This window comes from Pan troglodytes, chromosome 4 (assembly GCF_028858775.2).
Source record: "Pan troglodytes isolate AG18354 chromosome 4, NHGRI_mPanTro3-v2.0_pri, whole genome shotgun sequence".
NCBI lineage: Eukaryota > Metazoa > Chordata > Mammalia > Primates > Hominidae > Pan > Pan troglodytes.
The window spans coordinates 67,510,745-67,530,327 of record NC_072402.2 but is presented as its reverse complement, the minus strand read 5'-3'; the positions used below and the strand labels follow the sequence as shown (position 1 = coordinate 67,530,327).

The following is a 19,583-nucleotide window of genomic DNA, read 5'->3' as shown; positions in this document are numbered from 1 at the left end:
TAAAATGCACCAAACTGCGCTCTGTAAAATGCACCAATCAGTGCTCTGTAAAATGCACCAATGAGCAGGAGTCTAAAAGTAGCCAATCGCAGGGACGATTGAAAAAAGGCACTCTGATAGGACAAAAATGGAACATGGAAGGGGACAAATAAGGGAATAAAAGCTGGCCACCCCCAAGCCAGCAGAGGCAACCCACTGGGGTTTGCTTCCACCTGTGGAAGCTTTGTTTTCACTCTTACTGCTCCTCACTCTTTGGGTCTGTGCCATTTTTAAGAGCTGTAACGCCGCAAAGGTCCGTGGCTCCATTCTTGAAGTCAGTGAGACCATGAACCCACTGGAAGGAACCAACTCTGGACACAATATGACTATATAATTCTACCATGGGTAGAATAAGCAAGTAGAGCAAGACATAAGCAGTAGAGCCAGTTTTTGTAGTTAGGCTTTCTAAACACTGCAGGTGTATAGATATAGCTGATGAAGAGAAGCTCTTTGCAAAATATTGACCACATTCATTTATTTTTATAATGTCAATGTATTATTGATAGCATTAAAAATGTTACAGAAGGCAATGGACACATTGTACTGATGTGATATTAAGAAACATTGCTAGCTATGGCACCAACATTTTTGTGACATAAGGAAATTATAATACCTAACACATATTAGTTTTCTCTTCCCTGGTTCTAACTAGCAAGTGCCAGGAGGCAGGCTGGGTTAGACAGCATGACCAAGAGTAAACTTTGGATGGTCCAGGATAAAATTATAACATAGGTGGTTTGTCGTTGCTTGTGTTTATTTAATGTTCTCTCGCTTTCCTTGTCTAGCCAAGATCCCATGCTATGTTGACTTGTCACCTCCAGAAATGTCTTCACACTTGGAAGTTCCCTTAAAAAGCCCTTAAAATTTACCTCCTCTAGGACCTACTAGTTCCAATTTTTTCAATATTAATACACATATGAATCATCTGGGGATCTTGCCCAAAAGCAGACTTCTGTAGGTACAGGGTAAGGCCAAGGACTCTGCACTTCTTATAAACTTCTGGGTGATACTGATGCTGCAGTTCCATGCACCACACTTTCCACAGTGAGGCACGCAAGAACATTTAGAACTGCACATTTTAAACAGAATTGTAATATGTTAGGTTGGTAATAGATGTTAGAAGAATTAGGCAAACAAGATTTAATTTTGAATGCTTGGAAACTAAGACCTTGAACAAATATGAGAAAGAAATGAGAATACATTTGGAAAACTCTTTTTGAATCTTTCGAATTTCTTTGGGTTATGTTCTTTCTTCCTTCAAAAGTAAATCTTTCCTTTCTCAGGAGTTTTCCTCACGAATTTAACAGGAAATAAAAACCTTTCAAGAAACTCTCTTTGCCTCTACACATCTGAATATTCTCTGTAGAAAACGATGGTCAGTCTGGCAAAATTACAACCTGTTTTTTGCAAAATTCCGTTATTAAAAAAAAAAAGTCTGAATAACTCTACGTTACCTGAATTCAATTATATAATCTATTGGAAACATAAAGTGGTCCTTCTCTTTTGAAGAATTATTATATTTACTAATTTATTCAGATTTCTTAAATTGAATAAATCAATAGTATTCTCTGCTCATATGGTATTACTGAAACAACTACATAGAAAAAAATAGCAGGGCCGGGTGCGGTGGCTCAGGCCTGTAATCCTATCACTTCTGGAGGGTGAGGCGGGCGGATCACTTGAGGTTAGGGGTTCGAGACCGGCCTGGCCAACATGGTAAAACCCTGTCTCTACTAAAAATTACAAAAATTTAGCTAGCCGTGGTGGTGGGCACCTGTAATCCCAGCTACTCTGGAGGCTGATGCAGGAGAATTGCTTAAACCTGGGAGGCTGATGTTGCAGTGGGCCAAGATCCTGCCATTGCACTCCCACCTGGGTGACAGAGCCAGAATCCATCTTAAAAAAAAAAAAAAAAGATGTTTCCCTTTGGGAGTAAATGGCCATTGATGTTACATTAGAAATAAAATAGCTCCAAAGAATGTTCACCTTTGCCAGTCTTTGGAGCGTGTGTGATATCTCCAATAGAAATTAAAGAACTGGCTTCACTTTTTTGTTTGTTTGGGTTTTTCTTGAGAAAGGGTTTTGCTCTGTCCCCCAAGCTGGAGTGCAGTGGAACGAACAGGGCTCACTGCAGCCTTGACCTCCTGAGTTCAAGCGATCCTCCTGCCTTAACTTTCTGAGTAACTAGGACTACAGGAATACACCACCTGTAGTCGGGCTTTCTAAACACTGCAGGTATGTAAGTATATACTGGTCAATTAAAAAAATTTTTTTTCCTTGTAGAGACCAGGTCTTGACATGCTGCCCTGGTTGGTCTCCAATTCCTGGCCTCTAGCATTCCTCCCACTTTGGCCTCCCAAAGTGCTGGGATTACAGGCATGAGCCACCACGCCTGGCCTGAGAACTTGCTTTATTTTAGCCAAAATTATTTTATCACTTCTTTCCCTTCTCACAGGTTCTAGCTCTTATCTTCTTGTACCCCTTCCCTGCCGCAATATATTCTTTATCTTACGCAAAGCAAGTAAACTTTCAGTTTCCTATTCCCATTACTCTATTTAGCAAACCTAGGACCTTCCTTAGGACCCAGCATCCTCACAAGGCAGGGTGGGGTTGTAAATAGCCCCCAGTTTTTGCTGTGTCATAAATTATTTTATTCCTTGTTACATTAGCAAAACAGACATTTCAATGTGAATCCTCCCCGTTGATAAGCTTAAATTAAGAATATAAAGTACAACACTGTAAAACCTTTGCCCTGATGTTAAAAGCCTTTCAGAAGGTTTTTGAAATCCCTATTTCCCACTTGATCTGGGTTCCTCTTCACCCTGTGAGACACTCCAGCTGCACTGAACTGCCAGTGTTCCCAATCAGCTGTGCTCTGTTAAACATCCACATTTTAGAAAAGCATGCTTAATTTTTCACTAAATGATAATTATTTCCCCAGCATTTAATACTCATTCTCTCCACATCAAGGACCTTGTAAACAAATTCAGAGCATTATCTGTAGGTTCTTTTAAGATCATCTTTAAATAATTTTCAAGGTGGGATGGGGGGAATGTCAGCAAGGCTTCTCTCATTAAAAAACCTTAAAATCTCCATTTGTCCCTGTCAAAGCCTGAATTGGAAGCAGGGTCAGCATTAGGGTGAGACAAGAGATGCAGGGTTGTGCAAGTGCAGGGTTGTTAAAAAGGAAAAAAATTGAAATTGCTTAAGAAAGTCATTGCTTTTGAGGGGTAATAGCAGGTATACTTCCCTAAGTACAATAGCAAATCTTTCAAAGAAAATTTCTATCCTATTTTTCCTTGAAAATAACCATATTGAATACAGTTATAGAACTGTATTTTATTTATTTGTATGTGCTACAATTTGGTGCATGCAGCAACCACAGTTCCTTAAATTTTTGGCCATTGTTTTCAGGACTCAAAATAGCTCAGCATTCAATTCTATAAGGCCCATGTTTCTTTCCCATGGTACGGTATGAGTACTTTTTAAAGTAGGTGAACATAAAATAAAAGTTTGCTAGTTGTAGTGCATATGAACAAAATAACCACATGGGTTTTATGGCACATGTTCTAAAAAGATAAAGATATAATGGAGAGATATCTCATTCAAACAGGTTAACATTATAAACAGTGCAAGTGAGGGCCATAGAAGCAAAGTAACATAGTAAAATTAACAAATATAAAAACCTAAGCTGAAAGAGGAGGTATGGAGATTTTTAAAATAGTCCTGAAAGATAATAGAGATTGCTCATAATTTGAAGTAGACATAATTCAGGATTTGAAATAAATCATCTAAAATTTTAAACATGTCATATTTAAATCATTCTCTGTCCTATAGGAATGATGGTAATAACTTGACTATGTACTTTGTAGTGTCCTGAAAATAGTATGCTCAGTTAAGTTTATAAATTGCAAAATAACCATCTCTTTAAAGTGGAACAGCATTCATCAGGGAATTGTTCACTTATGAAGAGGTCATCCAGACCTGGAGACAAGCTACTTTTTTGGTGAATAGAATATATTGCCATTGCTACTATTTATCCTCCTTGTTTTCAGGAATGCTTCACTACTTATTCTCATTATGATAAACTCTATCTTAGTCTTTTAGGTATCATTTAAAACCCACTTGTGTGGGGAGGTTCTATCACTCTCCAAATAACTTTGCAGGGCCCAAGGCTATAAATATGAATATATTTATACAAACCTATTTTGTTATAATAGGGCCTTGGGCCTACTATACAAACCTATTTTGTTTAAGGCTATAAATATGAATGTATTTATATAAACCTGTTTTGTTATAATAGAGCCCAAGGCCCTATTATAACAAAATAGGTATGTTATAAAACTATTATAACAAAATAGGTATGTCATAGAACTATTATAACAAAATAGGTTTGTATAAATATATTACAGGACAATTATTTACCATTATTACAGGAAAACTATTTCTCATCTGTATATCCAATAATTACACAAAATGGTTGTGTTTTGAAGTTGGAGAACAACCACATTCTAAAAAGGCACAGAGCAAAAAAGAAAATAAGCTCATATTTTACTATATGAAAAAGGTAAACAAAGAAGTGGTTGAAAAATCCGTGTTCTATTTATAGTCCTCTCATTCCAGAATTATAGAATATAATTGATTTTATGTGATTATCAAGTATAAGCTCTTGGAAATTTTATGATGTAAAAATAGAGGCAAAGCTGTACTCATTAATAAAATAAAACATTTGATTAGCATATATTGATAAAATAAAATATTCATGATTATAGTTTATTTTTTGTTGAATTTATTAATAATCTTTATATATATTTATATATGTATGGCTTTGAGCAAAGACAAAAGAAATACTCTAACTCATCCCTGATCATACAGTTGTTGTAAGAATCAGCTATTCTATTATCTTTCCAGCAGCAGAAAGACCAATGAATAATACATTCCTTTCTGTACAGATTAAAACTCCATACATACGGGCTTCACTATGTACAGAGAAAAGAGCTCACTTTTCAACTAGCAATGGACCTTTATATTACAGGAATGTGAGTCATTTTTTTTTCTTAATCTAAGTATATATACATTCATACATATATGTATATAATTTACCCTGTACCTTTTTATTAGTTTAACATATAAACCTTAGTTTTTTTGTCCATTCTATTACAAAGTGAATAAAAATTGTATGGTTGCACTGAAAGACCATGCATTTCAATTTTGCTTATGTTTCCCAATAGTGCTCAAAATAAAAAACCAAAAATTTATATATATAAAAATATTTCACTACCAAATCCATTAATCCTATCAAATGTAAACCTTTAATAATTTAAAGGACCAATACGTAATCTTAATAAATTGAAGTTAATTCTCATATTTTAATAAAATAAAGGAGTTTTGTACTGATATGTAAATGGTCTTGCAGCTTTCCCATAGGTTCTAGGTAGACTGAACAATCCCTTTCTTACAACAGTATTCCTGACATGCCATCATATGTCACCAGCATATTGATGATTACATTACATCGACTAGCAGTTAATTACTTCCACACCAGTTGGGATTTGTTTGAAATTAAACATAACAACTCATTTTGGTATTATAGGTATTATATCCACAAAAGGCATAACAGGCAGCAAGGATCCACTTTAGAGTTTCTGCTTTTGTTTTTGTTTTCTGTCCTCAAGTCTATCTGCAGGCCCTGTCCCACATAATGTGTGATCTCTGTATGTTCTTAAATGTATTGCCAGTGCCAGAGATACTGAAGACCTCCACTTTAAGTCATGCTCTTAACTTGGGTTATTTACCGAAGCCAGTTGTTAGGAATCTTTCAATTGTGTTCCAGTCATACTCCACATGTGTGGGATGCATTAGGCACAAATGATTACTAAGGGAGTTCTTTGAGAAGAAGCAGGTGCTCACAGATCATGTAAAGAGTTAAGAAAACAGACAAACAACGCTCATAGACGTTCAACTTTACCCCTGCTTTCTGTCACCATGTCTGTACTATTTTCAACACATTAAAAATGACAAACCTCCTATCTAAGGGCTACGTTAGTCACCACATGCCTTAAAGTTTACTAACCATTTAGTTACAATATACATAGAGCAAAATGTGTGTTCCCAAACAGACGTGATGCTGTATTGAATTTATTTCTTTAAATTAATACCATAGTAAATTACCAGCTACAGTGAAGACACAGACAACACTTAACTCCAAATCAAGCTGTGGTTTACAAATAACTATTTAAATAATAATAGCAATAATATTAAATAAAAGTGAAAACCTCACTTCTAGACTTAAGTCAGAGATCCAAGTCAGCCTTATAGGAATTATAAGATAGGCAATTAATGAATTGTTATGCTTTTCTAGAAATGAGAAATACTGTAAGCCTTTCTCTACAATGACTGATTTGAACCTATTTTTTTTTTCCCCAGAAGCATGCAGGGACTATTTTCAGATGCTTGATTATGGCAAGAAGAAAGAAAAGTAATGATTTTTGGTGTAATACAAGCAATTTGTAGATTCGAGCATACAATTTTGCATAAAACATTGCAGGTTAAAATAATATTGTAGGTTTCAAGCCATTGCATTACAATTGAATAATTCTCACAATCAGGTTTTGTAAAATTTAAAACTCTAAGTTTTGAAGTGAAGCAATAAAACTAAATTCTTAAACCATGACTTTTACCTTCATACAACACAGAATAGCTATTTTTATTTGGGTTGAAAAAGTTATTTACAACTAACATTGATCGAGTCTTGGTAAAAGTCCAATAACACATGAAGACAAATATTAATTTTCCCTCAGCTTTCTGAAAGATCAATGAACATGTTTGAGGTTAGTGATATTCTTAACAGTGGCAATGCTAGTCTCCTACGGTGGCCAAGCAAGTAGTGCATTCTTTAACCTAATTCGAAATTGAAAGCACCAAAATACAATTTAGATCTATAAAATGGGATTTGTTATTTAATTCTCCACCATTAATGATTAACAATTTAGATGCAGAGACACAGCTAATGAAAGAAAGTTTTGATTGGTGCTATTTACTAGTTCATTTGAGTTGCCTTTTTAAAATCAGTTTTGTTTCCATTGAATCCAAGAACTCTTCATAAAATAGAGAAATATACATATCAAAGGACTTAAGTAAAAGTAGGTTAGAAATAAATAATCTTACAACGACATTTTAAATCCTTTAATGATTTAAAGAAAGGAAGACATGTAACACTGAATGCTAAACAGGTCTTTTGACCCTTTCTTGGGAATTTAGATATATATTTTATAGTATATGTATATATATTTTTACATTTCACGTGTAGGCCACAGCTGTCTAAAATATCTCTTCATAGTAGGCTAGAGGGATCTATCAGGAGATAGAATAAAATAAGATCTGAGTATAGTCTCAGTTTATGAGAGTATTTCTTTCTGCTTTGACAATCAGCAGGGATCATAAATTTGAAGCAAATCGTGGCTTTTCTGCGTCTGGGTCTGTGTTTAAGACTGAGGAAGATTCTCTCGGAAGAGCAGCTGCTGGTGGAGGGGGTGCTGGAGGGACTCCTCGGTTGGGGGGGATGGCTCCCGACGACATCTGTCGGAAGAGGGTGACGCGCTGCGGGACAGTGCTCCTGCCCCCTGCCTGAAGGCCCGTTCCGGGGACCGCCGTCACGGGTTGAGGGATGGAGGCCAGGGACTCGCCCACAGTGGGATGAGGTCTGGAAATCAGAGTGGACACCTCATGGGGCAGCGAGGGCTGCGAGGCGGAGAGGGGCCTGACTTCCCGGGTCAGGTTGGTGTTGTGAAGCGCCTGCGTGCTCTTGTGCACTTCATTTTTCGGCGTGGAGCTGCCAGGTGTCTGTGGCTGCGGGGACGGCTGCTGTGGCTGAGTCTGCGGCGGCTGGGACTGCTGTACCTGCTGCTGCGGCTGCTGTTGCATGAGTGACAGCTGGGAGGCGGTTGGGGAGGCATAGTGGAAAGTTCGAGCGGCCAGAGGGCTCTGTACAGGAGGGCTGCAGACCGCGGTGGTGTAGGAGCAGGGTGACAGGATGGCTGATGGCTGGGGGGTCTGTGTGCTGGGACTGGGAGAGTGCAGGTTGCTGTGAGACAGGCTGGTCGCTGTGTACACCGGTGGAGATTGTGTCCTCATGCGGGAGGTCGGGGTCGTAGTAGACGATGTGGAATTCAGGGTTGTCATTTGAGGATAATTGATGGGAGCGATTGCCTGCACCATCTCCCTGTCATGTTTCACAATCTGCTTGAGGATTTCGTTCTCCTGATTGTTGAAAACACCAGTGTTCAGATCCTTCTGGAACTTTTGCAGAAGAATTGAATTTTTCTTTCCTGTCAGCAAAAGAAAGATAGGCACTTAGAAAGCCTACCAATGACTGATGACAACGACAAGTGAGAGTGGCTCCTGCAAACAGAAGTATAGCTGTGCTTCACAGGAGAGGCTTAAAAAGCCAGTCACTCACCTTTACACACCAAATACCAATGTGGCTCCTACCTTTCACACTTCCTGTATTTCTCTGGGAACTCGTACCTTCTACTCCAGTTGAACGGCCTGTAATATGGCAAAGAGCCACTTTACAGAAGAAATGGAGATATTTAACATGAGGGCCACCTTGAAGAATGGGGGAAGAAAGGGCTTTTGGAATAGGATGGGCTTGGAATCAACATTTGATTTTAAAGTTACTTTTTCAAGAAAGGACCATGGAGACATAAGCGAGAACATTTGAACACGTACTATGTGATAAGCACTCTACAAAAGACCTTAGGTAGATGATTTTATGTAACCCGCGACCCTGTCAGATAGGTGTGTTCATAATCTCATTTTACCTGAAAGGAGATCAGGACATGAGAAGAGTAAGAACAGTGCCCAGGAAAACAAAAAAAACATGGTTGGCAGGTAACAGGGCTGAGAAAGACCATATACACAAAAAAGTGATTGCACATCCTTGCTATGGAAAATGAACCAACTGCCTCTGTCTCATCTGTGTGCTTGCTAGAAACTCAGCCTCCTGGGCCTGACCCCACTTGCTGAATCAGATGTTGCATTTTACTAAGATCCTCAGGTGATTCCCAAATGCAAATCTGAGGAGGACTGTATCAGGGTTTGCTTTTCACCCAGTGTCTTACACCAGTCATTCTCAGTCCTAGTTGGATATTTTTCTTATCTCTGGAGCTTTAAAAAATACTAACATCCACTTGTTCCCTACCAATTAAATCTAAATAATCATACATGGGCTCTGGATTTCAGTAGTTTAAAAGCAAATTTCCCCAGGAAATTCTTTTTTTAAAATTTATTATTTATTTATTTTATTTTATTTATTTATTTTTTTGAGACGGAGTCTTGCTCTGATGCCCAGGCTGGAGTTGCAGTGACACCATCCCAGCTCACTGCAAGCTCTGCCTCCCGGGTTCATGCCATTCTCCTGCCTTAGCCTCCTGAGTAGCTGGGACTACAGGTGCCCGCCACCATGCCCGGTTAATTTTTTGTATTTTTAGTAGAGATGGAGTTTCATCATGTTAGCCAGGATGGTCTCCATCTCATGACCTTGTGATCCACCCACCTCGGCCTCCCAAAGTGCTGAGATTACAGGCGTGAGCCACCATGCCCAGCTTCCCCAGGGAATTCTTAAATGCAGCCAAGATTGAGACCGACTTTATGATCTTTCCTCTTCTGAATGGTTGTTGTGAGGACCAAGGGCATAGTGCATTGCAGGCTCTCAGCTCCCTCTAAGACCTCAATAAATTTTAGCTTTTCCTGCCATCATCTTCTGAGTGGTTTGCAATACTAGACAGTCTCTGGCATAATAATGATTAGAATGAATAGTGGATTGGTGAAAGAAGGGGAAAGTAGTGACTTTTCTATGGCATCATTGATACACTAATCTCCAAGTGAATATGGTAACTGAAAAGTGAATCAATTTGCGATATTGCTAAATAAACTAACACATTAAAGGTAACAAAATATATTTTTGAAGATAAATATGTATTGTAATTTCATTGACTGCTAGGAATGCAATCATTTTAAATGACTGCCAAAATAGTTACCTCTCCCTACTTACAGACTGTCCTAATTTCCCAAAGAACAAAAACTCCTACATTAGTAATAAATATAAATGCTTATTTAGCATATTTGCTTAACTAACTGCAGCATACATCTATATGCAATGGCCACAAAACCGAGAAGCATAATGTTTCTTTCTGATTATGTGAACAGTCAAAATATCTTAATCTAAGTATCTTTAACCTTGGGAAAAATAATGTAACTTTTAATACACTCTTACTATGTTATAAAGATCAAAAATTCAATTGCTTAGTGCCTATTAGAAATTGCATTGCCTGTATTGATTACGAACCATTTCATGTAAATAATATTGTTATAAAAATTAACTGCAGGCTGGGCGCGGTGGCTAATGCCTGTAATCCCAGCACTGTGGGAGGCTGAGATGGGTGGATCATGAGGTTAGGAGGTCAAGACCGTCCTGGCCAACATGGTGAAACCCCGTCTCTACTAAAAATACAAAATATTAGCAGGACGTGGCAGTGCACACCTGCAGTCCCAGCTACTCAGGAGGCTGAGGCAGGAGAATTGCTTGAACCTGGGAGGCGGAGGCTGCAGTGAGCCGAGATCACACCACTGCACTCCAGCCTGGGCAACAGACCAAGATTCTGTCTTAAAAAAAAAAAAAAAATTAACTGCAATAAGTTAGATGAAAGTGAAGCTGTATCAGATTAACAGAAATTATCTAGTGACATATCCTGATTTTAATGTTTTCTCTAAGGATGTCTAGCTGGTTTAGGAAGAAACTCATTGCTTAGAAATTAGTCTCTGTCTCTAACATAAACACTCACACACTACAAAGAGGGAAGTTATTTTCCAATTAAGTAAGGGTGCTTTCAGGAGTGCCTACTTCTTTTGTGGGTATTGTCTCCCTGAATGAGTAGGTCTTGTTAAATCTCTAAGATTTCAATATGAATTTCTAATACGTTTGTTATATCTAATGATGATGTCCAAATACTGCCTTTACTTCTAATCTATTTTCAGATCTTTATGCAGTCTGCTGTCCTACTAATATAGAGAGAAAGGAAGATCTGAATGTGAAGTGCAGAAAAAAAGCCAACATAACAATTTATCAATCTGAAGTCCTTACCTTTAATAAGAATGAAGCAGTTGAGGTACCTCCTTGTTTATCACAAGTGATCCCAGCCCCATCTTTTTTGAGTTCATTTATTCCTTCCTCCCTTCCTACCTCTCTTCAACAAATATTCATTGTATACTAGGTACTGTGAATGTAATGGTGAATTAAACATGAGCTCTACATTGACAAATTTAGCATCTCTAGAGCCAGTAATAAAAGCAGTGCTGTGATGGGGGAGCTTCAGAGGCTATAGGAGAATGCATCCAAGGAACTGGGCTTAGTAGGGAGTGGGAGGTCAGAGAAGGTTTCTAGAGGGAGGTGATATCTAAACAGAGAGAGGAAGGTTGAGCAGAGTCGAGCTGACCAAAAAAAAGCAGAGAAGGGGAGGGTGGCAAAGAGGGTTTAGGTGTGGAAAATGAATGCATACTACCTTATAACATAATGTTCCAGGATATCTAGGAATGTTAACAGCAAGCCAATCCAAGCTAACTTTACTATGGCAATTATGCAAATCTTCAAACTAGCATAACTAATAAGGCCTAATGGTTGTATATATATTTTTTTATTTGGTAGCAGAAAAGACTTTAAAATATGTTGATGTTTGTGAGGTAAAGCATCTATGTAGGGCATTACTATCAAGGCTTTTTTTTTCTGCTTGAGTCTATATTACAAACATTTTATTATGTCTCTGCTGAGATTAATTTAAATGTGCAAATTTTCAATTCCTAATATAAAGATAAAATGTAAAGTTGATCCAAAAATATAAAAAAAGTGATAAAACTTAGTTTGTAATATAGACTCATATATCATATTTTTAGTTCTATTTCAATGCTATCTAGAATTTTTATCATTGCTTTTTACCTGAAGATTCAAATTGTTTTGGCATCAGTCGGGAAATCAGTTTGTTTAGCTAGCAAAAATAGACATTAATAAATAAACCCAGAATACTTAGAAGAGATAGATAGGGACCCAGATCTCTCAAGAAATACGGCTACAGCTAATTGCTATTTCTACACAAATTAACAAGCAAGCTATAAACTGGCATATGGGACTCTTTGTTTTTTTTCTGAGACAAGGTTTCACTCTCTCTCCCAGACGGGAGTGCAGTGGTACCATCTTGGTTCAGGGCAACCTCCACCTCCCAGGCTCAAGAGATTCTCCTGCCTCAGCCTTCTGAGTGGCTGGGATTACAGGTGCATGCCACCACACCCGGCTAATTTTTGTATTTTTAGTAGAGACAGGGTTTCACCATGTTGGCCAGGCTGGTCTCGAACTCCTGACCTCAAATGATCCACCTGCCTTGGCCTCCCAAAGTTATGGGATTACAGGCATGAGTCACCACGCTCCACTGCATTTGGGACTTATAATTGCAAACCTGTATTATGCCAGGAGATTAAATTTTATATAAAGAAGGTAGAAAACTAGAGTACCTATTCGATCTAGTCGGTCAATGGCAACTGTCTCAAAGGCTCTCCTCATCATTGGATATTCCTCCAGGACCTCGTTGAAATTGTCCACGGAAAGTGAGTAAAGACGACAATATGTATCAGCTCGAACACTGGCAGTACGACGTCCTTTGGTCAGCAGGCAAATCTCTATAAAAACAAACAACAAAGAAGAATGACTTGTTTGATCATTTTCTTTTAAAAGCCATTAAGGCTTCCCACAACTTAAAACAAGTCTCACGGTGTGAAAAAACAATTATTAGCAGCATTTTCTGTTATATCAGCAAATTCCTTCTGACAAAAGTATCCAACTGCCAATACTCAATCTTAAAATAATGTTTTTTTTGTTTGTTTTTAAAAAAAAAAAAAAAAAAACAGTTGAGAAGGCCAGGCGCAGTGGCTCACGCCTGTAATCCCAGCACTTTGGGAGGCCGAGGTGGGTGAATCACGAGGTCAAGAGATCGAGACCATCCTGGTTAACATGGTGAAACCCCGTCTCTACTAAAAATACAAAAATTAGCTGGGCTTGGTGGCGGGCGCCTGTAGTCCCAGCTACTTGGGAGGCTGAGGCCGGAGAATCACTTGAACCTGGGAGGCGGAGGTTGCAGTGAGCCGAGATTGTGCCACTGCACTCCAGCCTGGCGACAGAGTGAGACTCCATCTCAAAAAAGACAACAACAACAACAAAAAAAACACGGTTGAGATTTCTGGTTTAAATGGAAGGCTGAAACACAGTATACCTTATCCTTCCCACTCCAATCCTCTGAAATAAGAAATAAAGAAAAAAAACAAAAACAAAAACAAAAGAGATGCAGAAAATGGAATAAAATGTTCACAAAGGAGTTGAAAAAAGAAAGGGGTGATGATTAGAAAGACGATTTTATGAATTCTGGAAGGCAGAAAGCAGATGGTATAATCTAGACAGAAGCCAAAATGAGTCCAAACATTGGCTTAGAAAGTCCTATGATCAAACAAAGCTAGACCAGAGGTTTAGATATAGGCATGTCTAATGTAGTTTGTATATTCCCAATGAGATCAGTATGAAGAAAGTGATATTCCACATGTACAGAGGGACTCTCTATTTAAATGACTTTTAAGGGTAATTCCTTACTGAAATTTAGATTTCCAAAATATGGTAAACAAACATTTGCAAATTTGGATTTCATTATTGGCCAGCTGAAGCTATATAGCTATTAAGAGATAATTTTCCATTTTGTTTTCCAAAAATTATGATTTGAACTACTGTAGGCTTTGATTATTTTTAATTTGGAAATAATTTAAACATTTAGCTTCAAAATAACAAATTTGAAAAGAGAAATGATAGAAGTATTTCTAAAATTTAGTCACCTAACAATAGGAAATAAAGTAAATATAATATTAAATGTCTAAATTCACACTCGAGCTAATTTAAAGAAGTTCTATTTATGTTGACAAACACTGTGAATAAATCACGCTGTAGACACATGTACTTGATTGATGTTAGAGTTGAAAATATGAATCAAACATATCTACTTTTATATGACATTCTGATAGTAAATAGAAGCATTATCTTAATACAGAGTTCATTTGAATACAATCTGGTAAGAACAATGTCACATATATGCAAACTCTGAGAATACTAGAGAAGGACACGTGAACCAGTCTGGGAAGATAGAGAGGATTTTAGGAAATGTCACCTAAACCATCAATTATGCTGTTGTTCTTGTCAAGACTGAAAAGTAATGTTGTAAACCTGCTAAATAATATTGTGGGGTCTGTGTGTTTGTCTGAATGTTTTTGTGCCTGAATATGGGTGTGTGTCTGTGTAGGAAAATAAATCTATTTTGGTCAATTTTAAAGCAAATTACCATACCATGGAATTTACCTGCTACTGTAATATAAACAAGGTAATTAAAAGAAGCATTTTGAATACTACTCCAAAATTAAATTCCTGTGTCACTAAAGTATAATGCCATATAATTATAATTTATGATTGCCACATTATGGCAAACAAAGCTAAGTGTCGGTTTCAAATCTTGTGTGGAATGTTAAATGAAAGAAGACAGACATGAGAAGCCACATACTGTGTGATTCCATTTATGTAAAATATTCAGAAAATACAAATCTGCAGAGACAGATAACAGATTAGTGGTTGCCTGAGGCAAAAGATGGAAAAGGGAATTAACAGTAAGTGGGCACAGGAATCTTATTTGGGTGATGAAAATATTCTAAAACCTGATTTGTGGTGATGGTTTCATCACTTGGTAAATTTACTTAAAGATATTTGAATTCTACACTTTAATGAATTATATGTGTAAAATATGTTGCATTAAAGCTATACAAAGTGAAAAGAAAAAGTTTTGTTTTTATTTTTTATCTTTATACTTATTATATTTTCATTTGAATTTATTTTTTCTGAACTCTTTCTCTTTACTCTGGAAACATTGTTTTGTCTCTTTTTCTAGGTCTTTCTCTTGTGTGTTGAATGTTTTCTTTTGGTAATCTATTGATGTCCAATCACATTTAAAGATAAAAAACTCTGGTAATGTTGCAGAATTTGTTAATTTAAAGTTTTTCATTAGGGTAAATAGGCGGGGAGCTTGTCCTCATATTTCTCTAAATACCAGAATGAGGAGGGCTTTACTCTAGGCCACTGACATCTCTCTTAACTGTCCTAGTTCTCCCTCTCATTCAATTGCTTTATGAACGAACCACTGACATTTCCCCCCACTATCCTCAGATACATGGTTGGCTACAGACTATTCCGCAACATGGAGGGAGGGATGTCTCATACCTACCATCAGCATAAGTCACCCACTTTCTGTTCTGTCTTCTGTGGTCCTGTTGTCTCTTAACTAAGAGCCTGTTTAGTATTCTTCCAGGATACCTGCTGTCTCCTTGGCTCCCGTTCTTTGTACGTATATTCCATGTTCCCTCTACTTTCCCTTCAAGGTTCATCAGTAACCACCAGCATACATTTAAATGCAGGCTACAGAATACCTGAATAGCACTGGTTTATCCAATACATTAATGTCATTATATTACAAAACAAAATTTGGGAGTAGGCAAGGCCAGCATTTGTTCAGCACTTCAATGATGCCAAGGCACTGTGCCCACAATACTTTTGTTTTCCTTGGCCTTCTTCTCATGATCACAAGTTGATGGCAACAACTACACACATTCATATACTCACACAACAGCATCCAAAGTTTGGGGAGACAGCTAAAGACTTTCTTCCTATATTTCTTTCTTTTTATTGTGAAGGCAAAAGTTGTACTACAGGTCCCTAACTTACTTTCTCTGGCATTTTATTATCAGAACTGCATCATGTGGCCAGCCTTAGCTGCAAGAAAGGATTTAAAACGGAATATTTGGTAAATCGGAATAAGGTAACTACTGTTAGTGATTGAATTAGGTAAATACTGGTTTAATCCCTGAAGTAGTATATGATGCCAGCCATACAAGATTTTATTAACAAGAAAGGGCCATGGTTGCTGGCTATGGAACCAATGTTATCTGGCACTTCACTCATATCAAAAGTATTTTCTGTCTTCTAGAAACATGTCCCTCTGTCTCGTCTCCTGGTTGCTCCCAAATACAAATTCATGCATCAGGTTACTTTGTGGTTGAGTTTATATTTTATTCTTTTACTATTATTAATTGGGTCTCTGTAGAGGGATGAGATAAAGGCATGTCCTGGGAATCATCTTAAATAAGAAATGCTTAGAAATTACTTGGAATTATTTTTACAAAGACCATGTGTTTATATATTACTTTTAATTTTTAAAAACAAGTTTAAAAATTAGAAATAAGAATATAGCTATTCTCAGTATGCACAGTCATTTTAGAGATATGTTAAAAACAGATTTACTGGAGCATAGATATAAGTTTAGTCAAATTTTTTCTAAACCATTATTTACAAATGATTTTCTGGCCTCTGTCATCTGATGATCTCATATAATGAATATATAACATATGTAGCATATGTTACATAGTATAGGTACGCATTACTAAGTAATCATGGCTTGAATCAGTTAAATATTACCATTGGTAAGAAAATCTTCAAGGAGGATGCTTTTAAAATACTGTTTAAAGCCTACATGAAGAAATGTGTACGTGTGTTATGAGCTCTTAACCCAAAGGTTTTCTGTGTTGCCATCTCAGTAAAACTTAGATGTTACTGCTCAGCAAATCTTACCTCTTCATTACATTTTAAAAAGATAATGTACTTATTTTACCTTTTGTAGTTTGTGGGATCAACACTGATATTCTAATTTGGTCTTTCTTGCCAGTTAATGAGGTAGAGTGCTGTTTGGGGCATTGTCTACAGCAGTAATGTCTGGTTTCCTGCTGATTCAGGTACACACACACACACACACACACACACACACAGACACAGTTGCTTGGGCTATTTTAGGGATTCTTTTTTTGGTGTAGTATTGGCCTGGGGATTTAGAGTCCTGTGTTAGTCTCAGTCAACTTGCTCTTGTTTGTGAGAATTAGACACACATTTATATTCTGTGGAGTTTATTTATCAGTGAAAAGTAAAACTCAATTGTGTCTCTAGAGTTTTATTGTCCTTAACTCTGTAACTAACTTAGACTTCATTCAACATTTTATCTGTAAAGTCTCATTAATCTTTATATCTCCAGTGCCTACATGACAGATAGTAGGGGCTTAATGTTAGCTGACTTGAATAATTGAATCAAATAGCAACATGCTTAATGAAATAAATTATTTAATCACCTACAAAAATTCCCTTTGTATTTAATGTGACATATTCCCCTATGGAGCAACTAAGGGCTAAATATAGACTTGCACAACAAAGTCCCTCCAAAAGTTATATAAAGGACTTTGTTCATTACCAACTCAAAACTCATCAGCCATTACCTTGCTGCATGTCCTCAATAATTTCTTAGTGAGAAAAAGAACAACTGAAGGTTATTCATGAGAGGAGAAATAGTCATTAAGAAGTATGAAAAACACTTAAAATAATCTCTTCTTTTAAAGCCTCCATACTCTGTTTCTAGTATGAATAACAGAATTAAGAAATGGCACACCCTTAGCAACGAATAAAGAGTAAACTTTCTGATCAAAGAGGCTTAGATTTCATGAACTGAATGTCCAGATTCAATATGAATAGAGCAGGTGCTTCTCCGTGAATTAATTTTCTCTTGATACAGTATTAAGCTATTTTGAAAATCTACTTATTGAGTAAACACAGCCCTTTGTTAGGTGTTACAGAGTTTTGGTGTATTTGCCATATCTGTGTGTATATGTGTCTTTGGCGGGGATGGGGGGTGTTTAAATAAAGGATATATATAGAAAAAAATTAGTCATCTGTAGCTCATACTATCCTTTAGGTACCTTAGAAATTATGTATGTATTAGTTTATCACTATTTCATTTTATTTTTATTCTACTGAATTTCTGTTTCCTAAATAATGGGTTTATCAACCTAGCTGGTTTAAGACATTTTAAAGACAGAAACCATACAGTTACCTTATAATATCCCTCATAGTGCCTGCTACATTCAGTTTCCAGCCCAGGCAAAATGATTTAAAAATGCTTATGCATGCCCCAATTACAGTGAATAAACATAAAACCCACACTAAGTTATCTTCTTAAGTTTTGGATAATATTGGTTCACCTGTTAGGCATCTTCCCTTGGTCATAGAACTTGCCAAATGTTTTACGTACCTTCTTTGAGGAACATAACATATCTCTGAGGTTTTGTGCAATGTTTATAATAAAGAAAACTATCTGGAAGATTTGGTCATTTTTTTTTCAATGTAGACATGCCTTTACTCATCAGGAAGAAAATTAACCTGCTTATAGATATGCATGTTGATTTCATAAAGCAAATAAAGTTAAATACAAAATAAAATAAAATTGGACTCCCAAAGAACAGATTCAGTGCAGTTTACAGATGCAAGCTTTTTAAAGATTGTCTTGGCATACTTTCTAGAATCTGTCTGTTACAGCCTTTCTGCTTTTTTCTTGTTTGTATACTCTCTGAGAGCTCAACTAAGAACTTCCCAGTGGTGTAATAACTGTTTTAAGAATCTTAGTGCAAATTTACTTGGGTAATAGGTCCCTTCATCTGGATGCGTATTTACATACTATAATAAATTGTAAAAGTAATGGGGACTTAGCATATTAATTTTAATTCGGTAGAATTTTCCTGGTTTTCTTTATAGGGCGTTTATGAATGGCTAAGTAGTTATTTCACCTAGTTAAGATGAAAACTATTGGTAATGCATCCTGTCATAGGAACACAGACAACTCTGTTTCCAATATCAGTGTAAGAAAGAGTGTGGCCTGGGAGACTAGATTTGGCCTAGCACATTATTTGTATACCTTTAATAATCCTTAAGGTGTGAGATATATCAACTTCTCAATGCTATTTTTGCTGGCATTAGTTAACCCTGATTATAAACATTTAAGTCCACCTGACATTACTGTCACCTATATAAACAGTCATTTTTATAAGGTAGGGCAAATGGCTTCAAACGTTTTGCAACTCAGAAATATTTTCCTGACCTCTAAAACTGAACTTGACATTGCTGTGACACAGAGCTAATCAGGAACTCATGACAGAAATTTCTGAAGTAATGTGCTTAACCTGAGCTTCTAGAATTTTGGGCAAAACTGTACTTAGCTTCTCATAGTAACCTAAACAAAAGCTGCTTCCTTCTTTAGTAACTGATACCATGAAATAAAAGTAATTCTCTGCTGTGCATCAAAATACTAATTTCCTATAAATTATTTAGATTTCTAATTCACTGTGTTATAATAACATGTAAGAGAAAATATCACTTTTTTGCTTTCTTTTTGTCTTTGTAGACTTTCTGTATTTATACTAGTGAACTAGTAAAACACTGCCTCTGTATGGCACAGGAGATGATAACATCTGGCTTAAATCATTTTGCATATCATGTTTGGTTGGTAGAAGTACTCTGGGTATCAAATAGATTTGAATAGAAATCG

The 19,583-nt window shown here is 36.7% G+C and overlaps 1 protein-coding gene across 1 annotated transcript in view; it reads right to left on the bottom strand.

Annotated features, from left to right (window-relative positions):
- Window positions 1–488: 488 nt before the first annotated feature.
- Window positions 489–19,583, bottom strand: part of HCN1 (hyperpolarization activated cyclic nucleotide gated potassium channel 1) — a 441,085-nt gene continuing 421,990 nt past the window's right edge. Inside the window, exons 7-8 of the mRNA XM_526930.9 lie at window positions 12,601–12,765; window positions 489–8,366 (exon numbers count right to left, since the gene is read on the bottom strand). Of these exons, the coding sequence (XP_526930.7) occupies window positions 7,477–8,366; window positions 12,601–12,765 (1,055 nt within the window). The 3' untranslated portion in view covers window positions 489–7,476. The remainder of the gene's footprint in view (window positions 8,367–12,600; window positions 12,766–19,583) is intronic.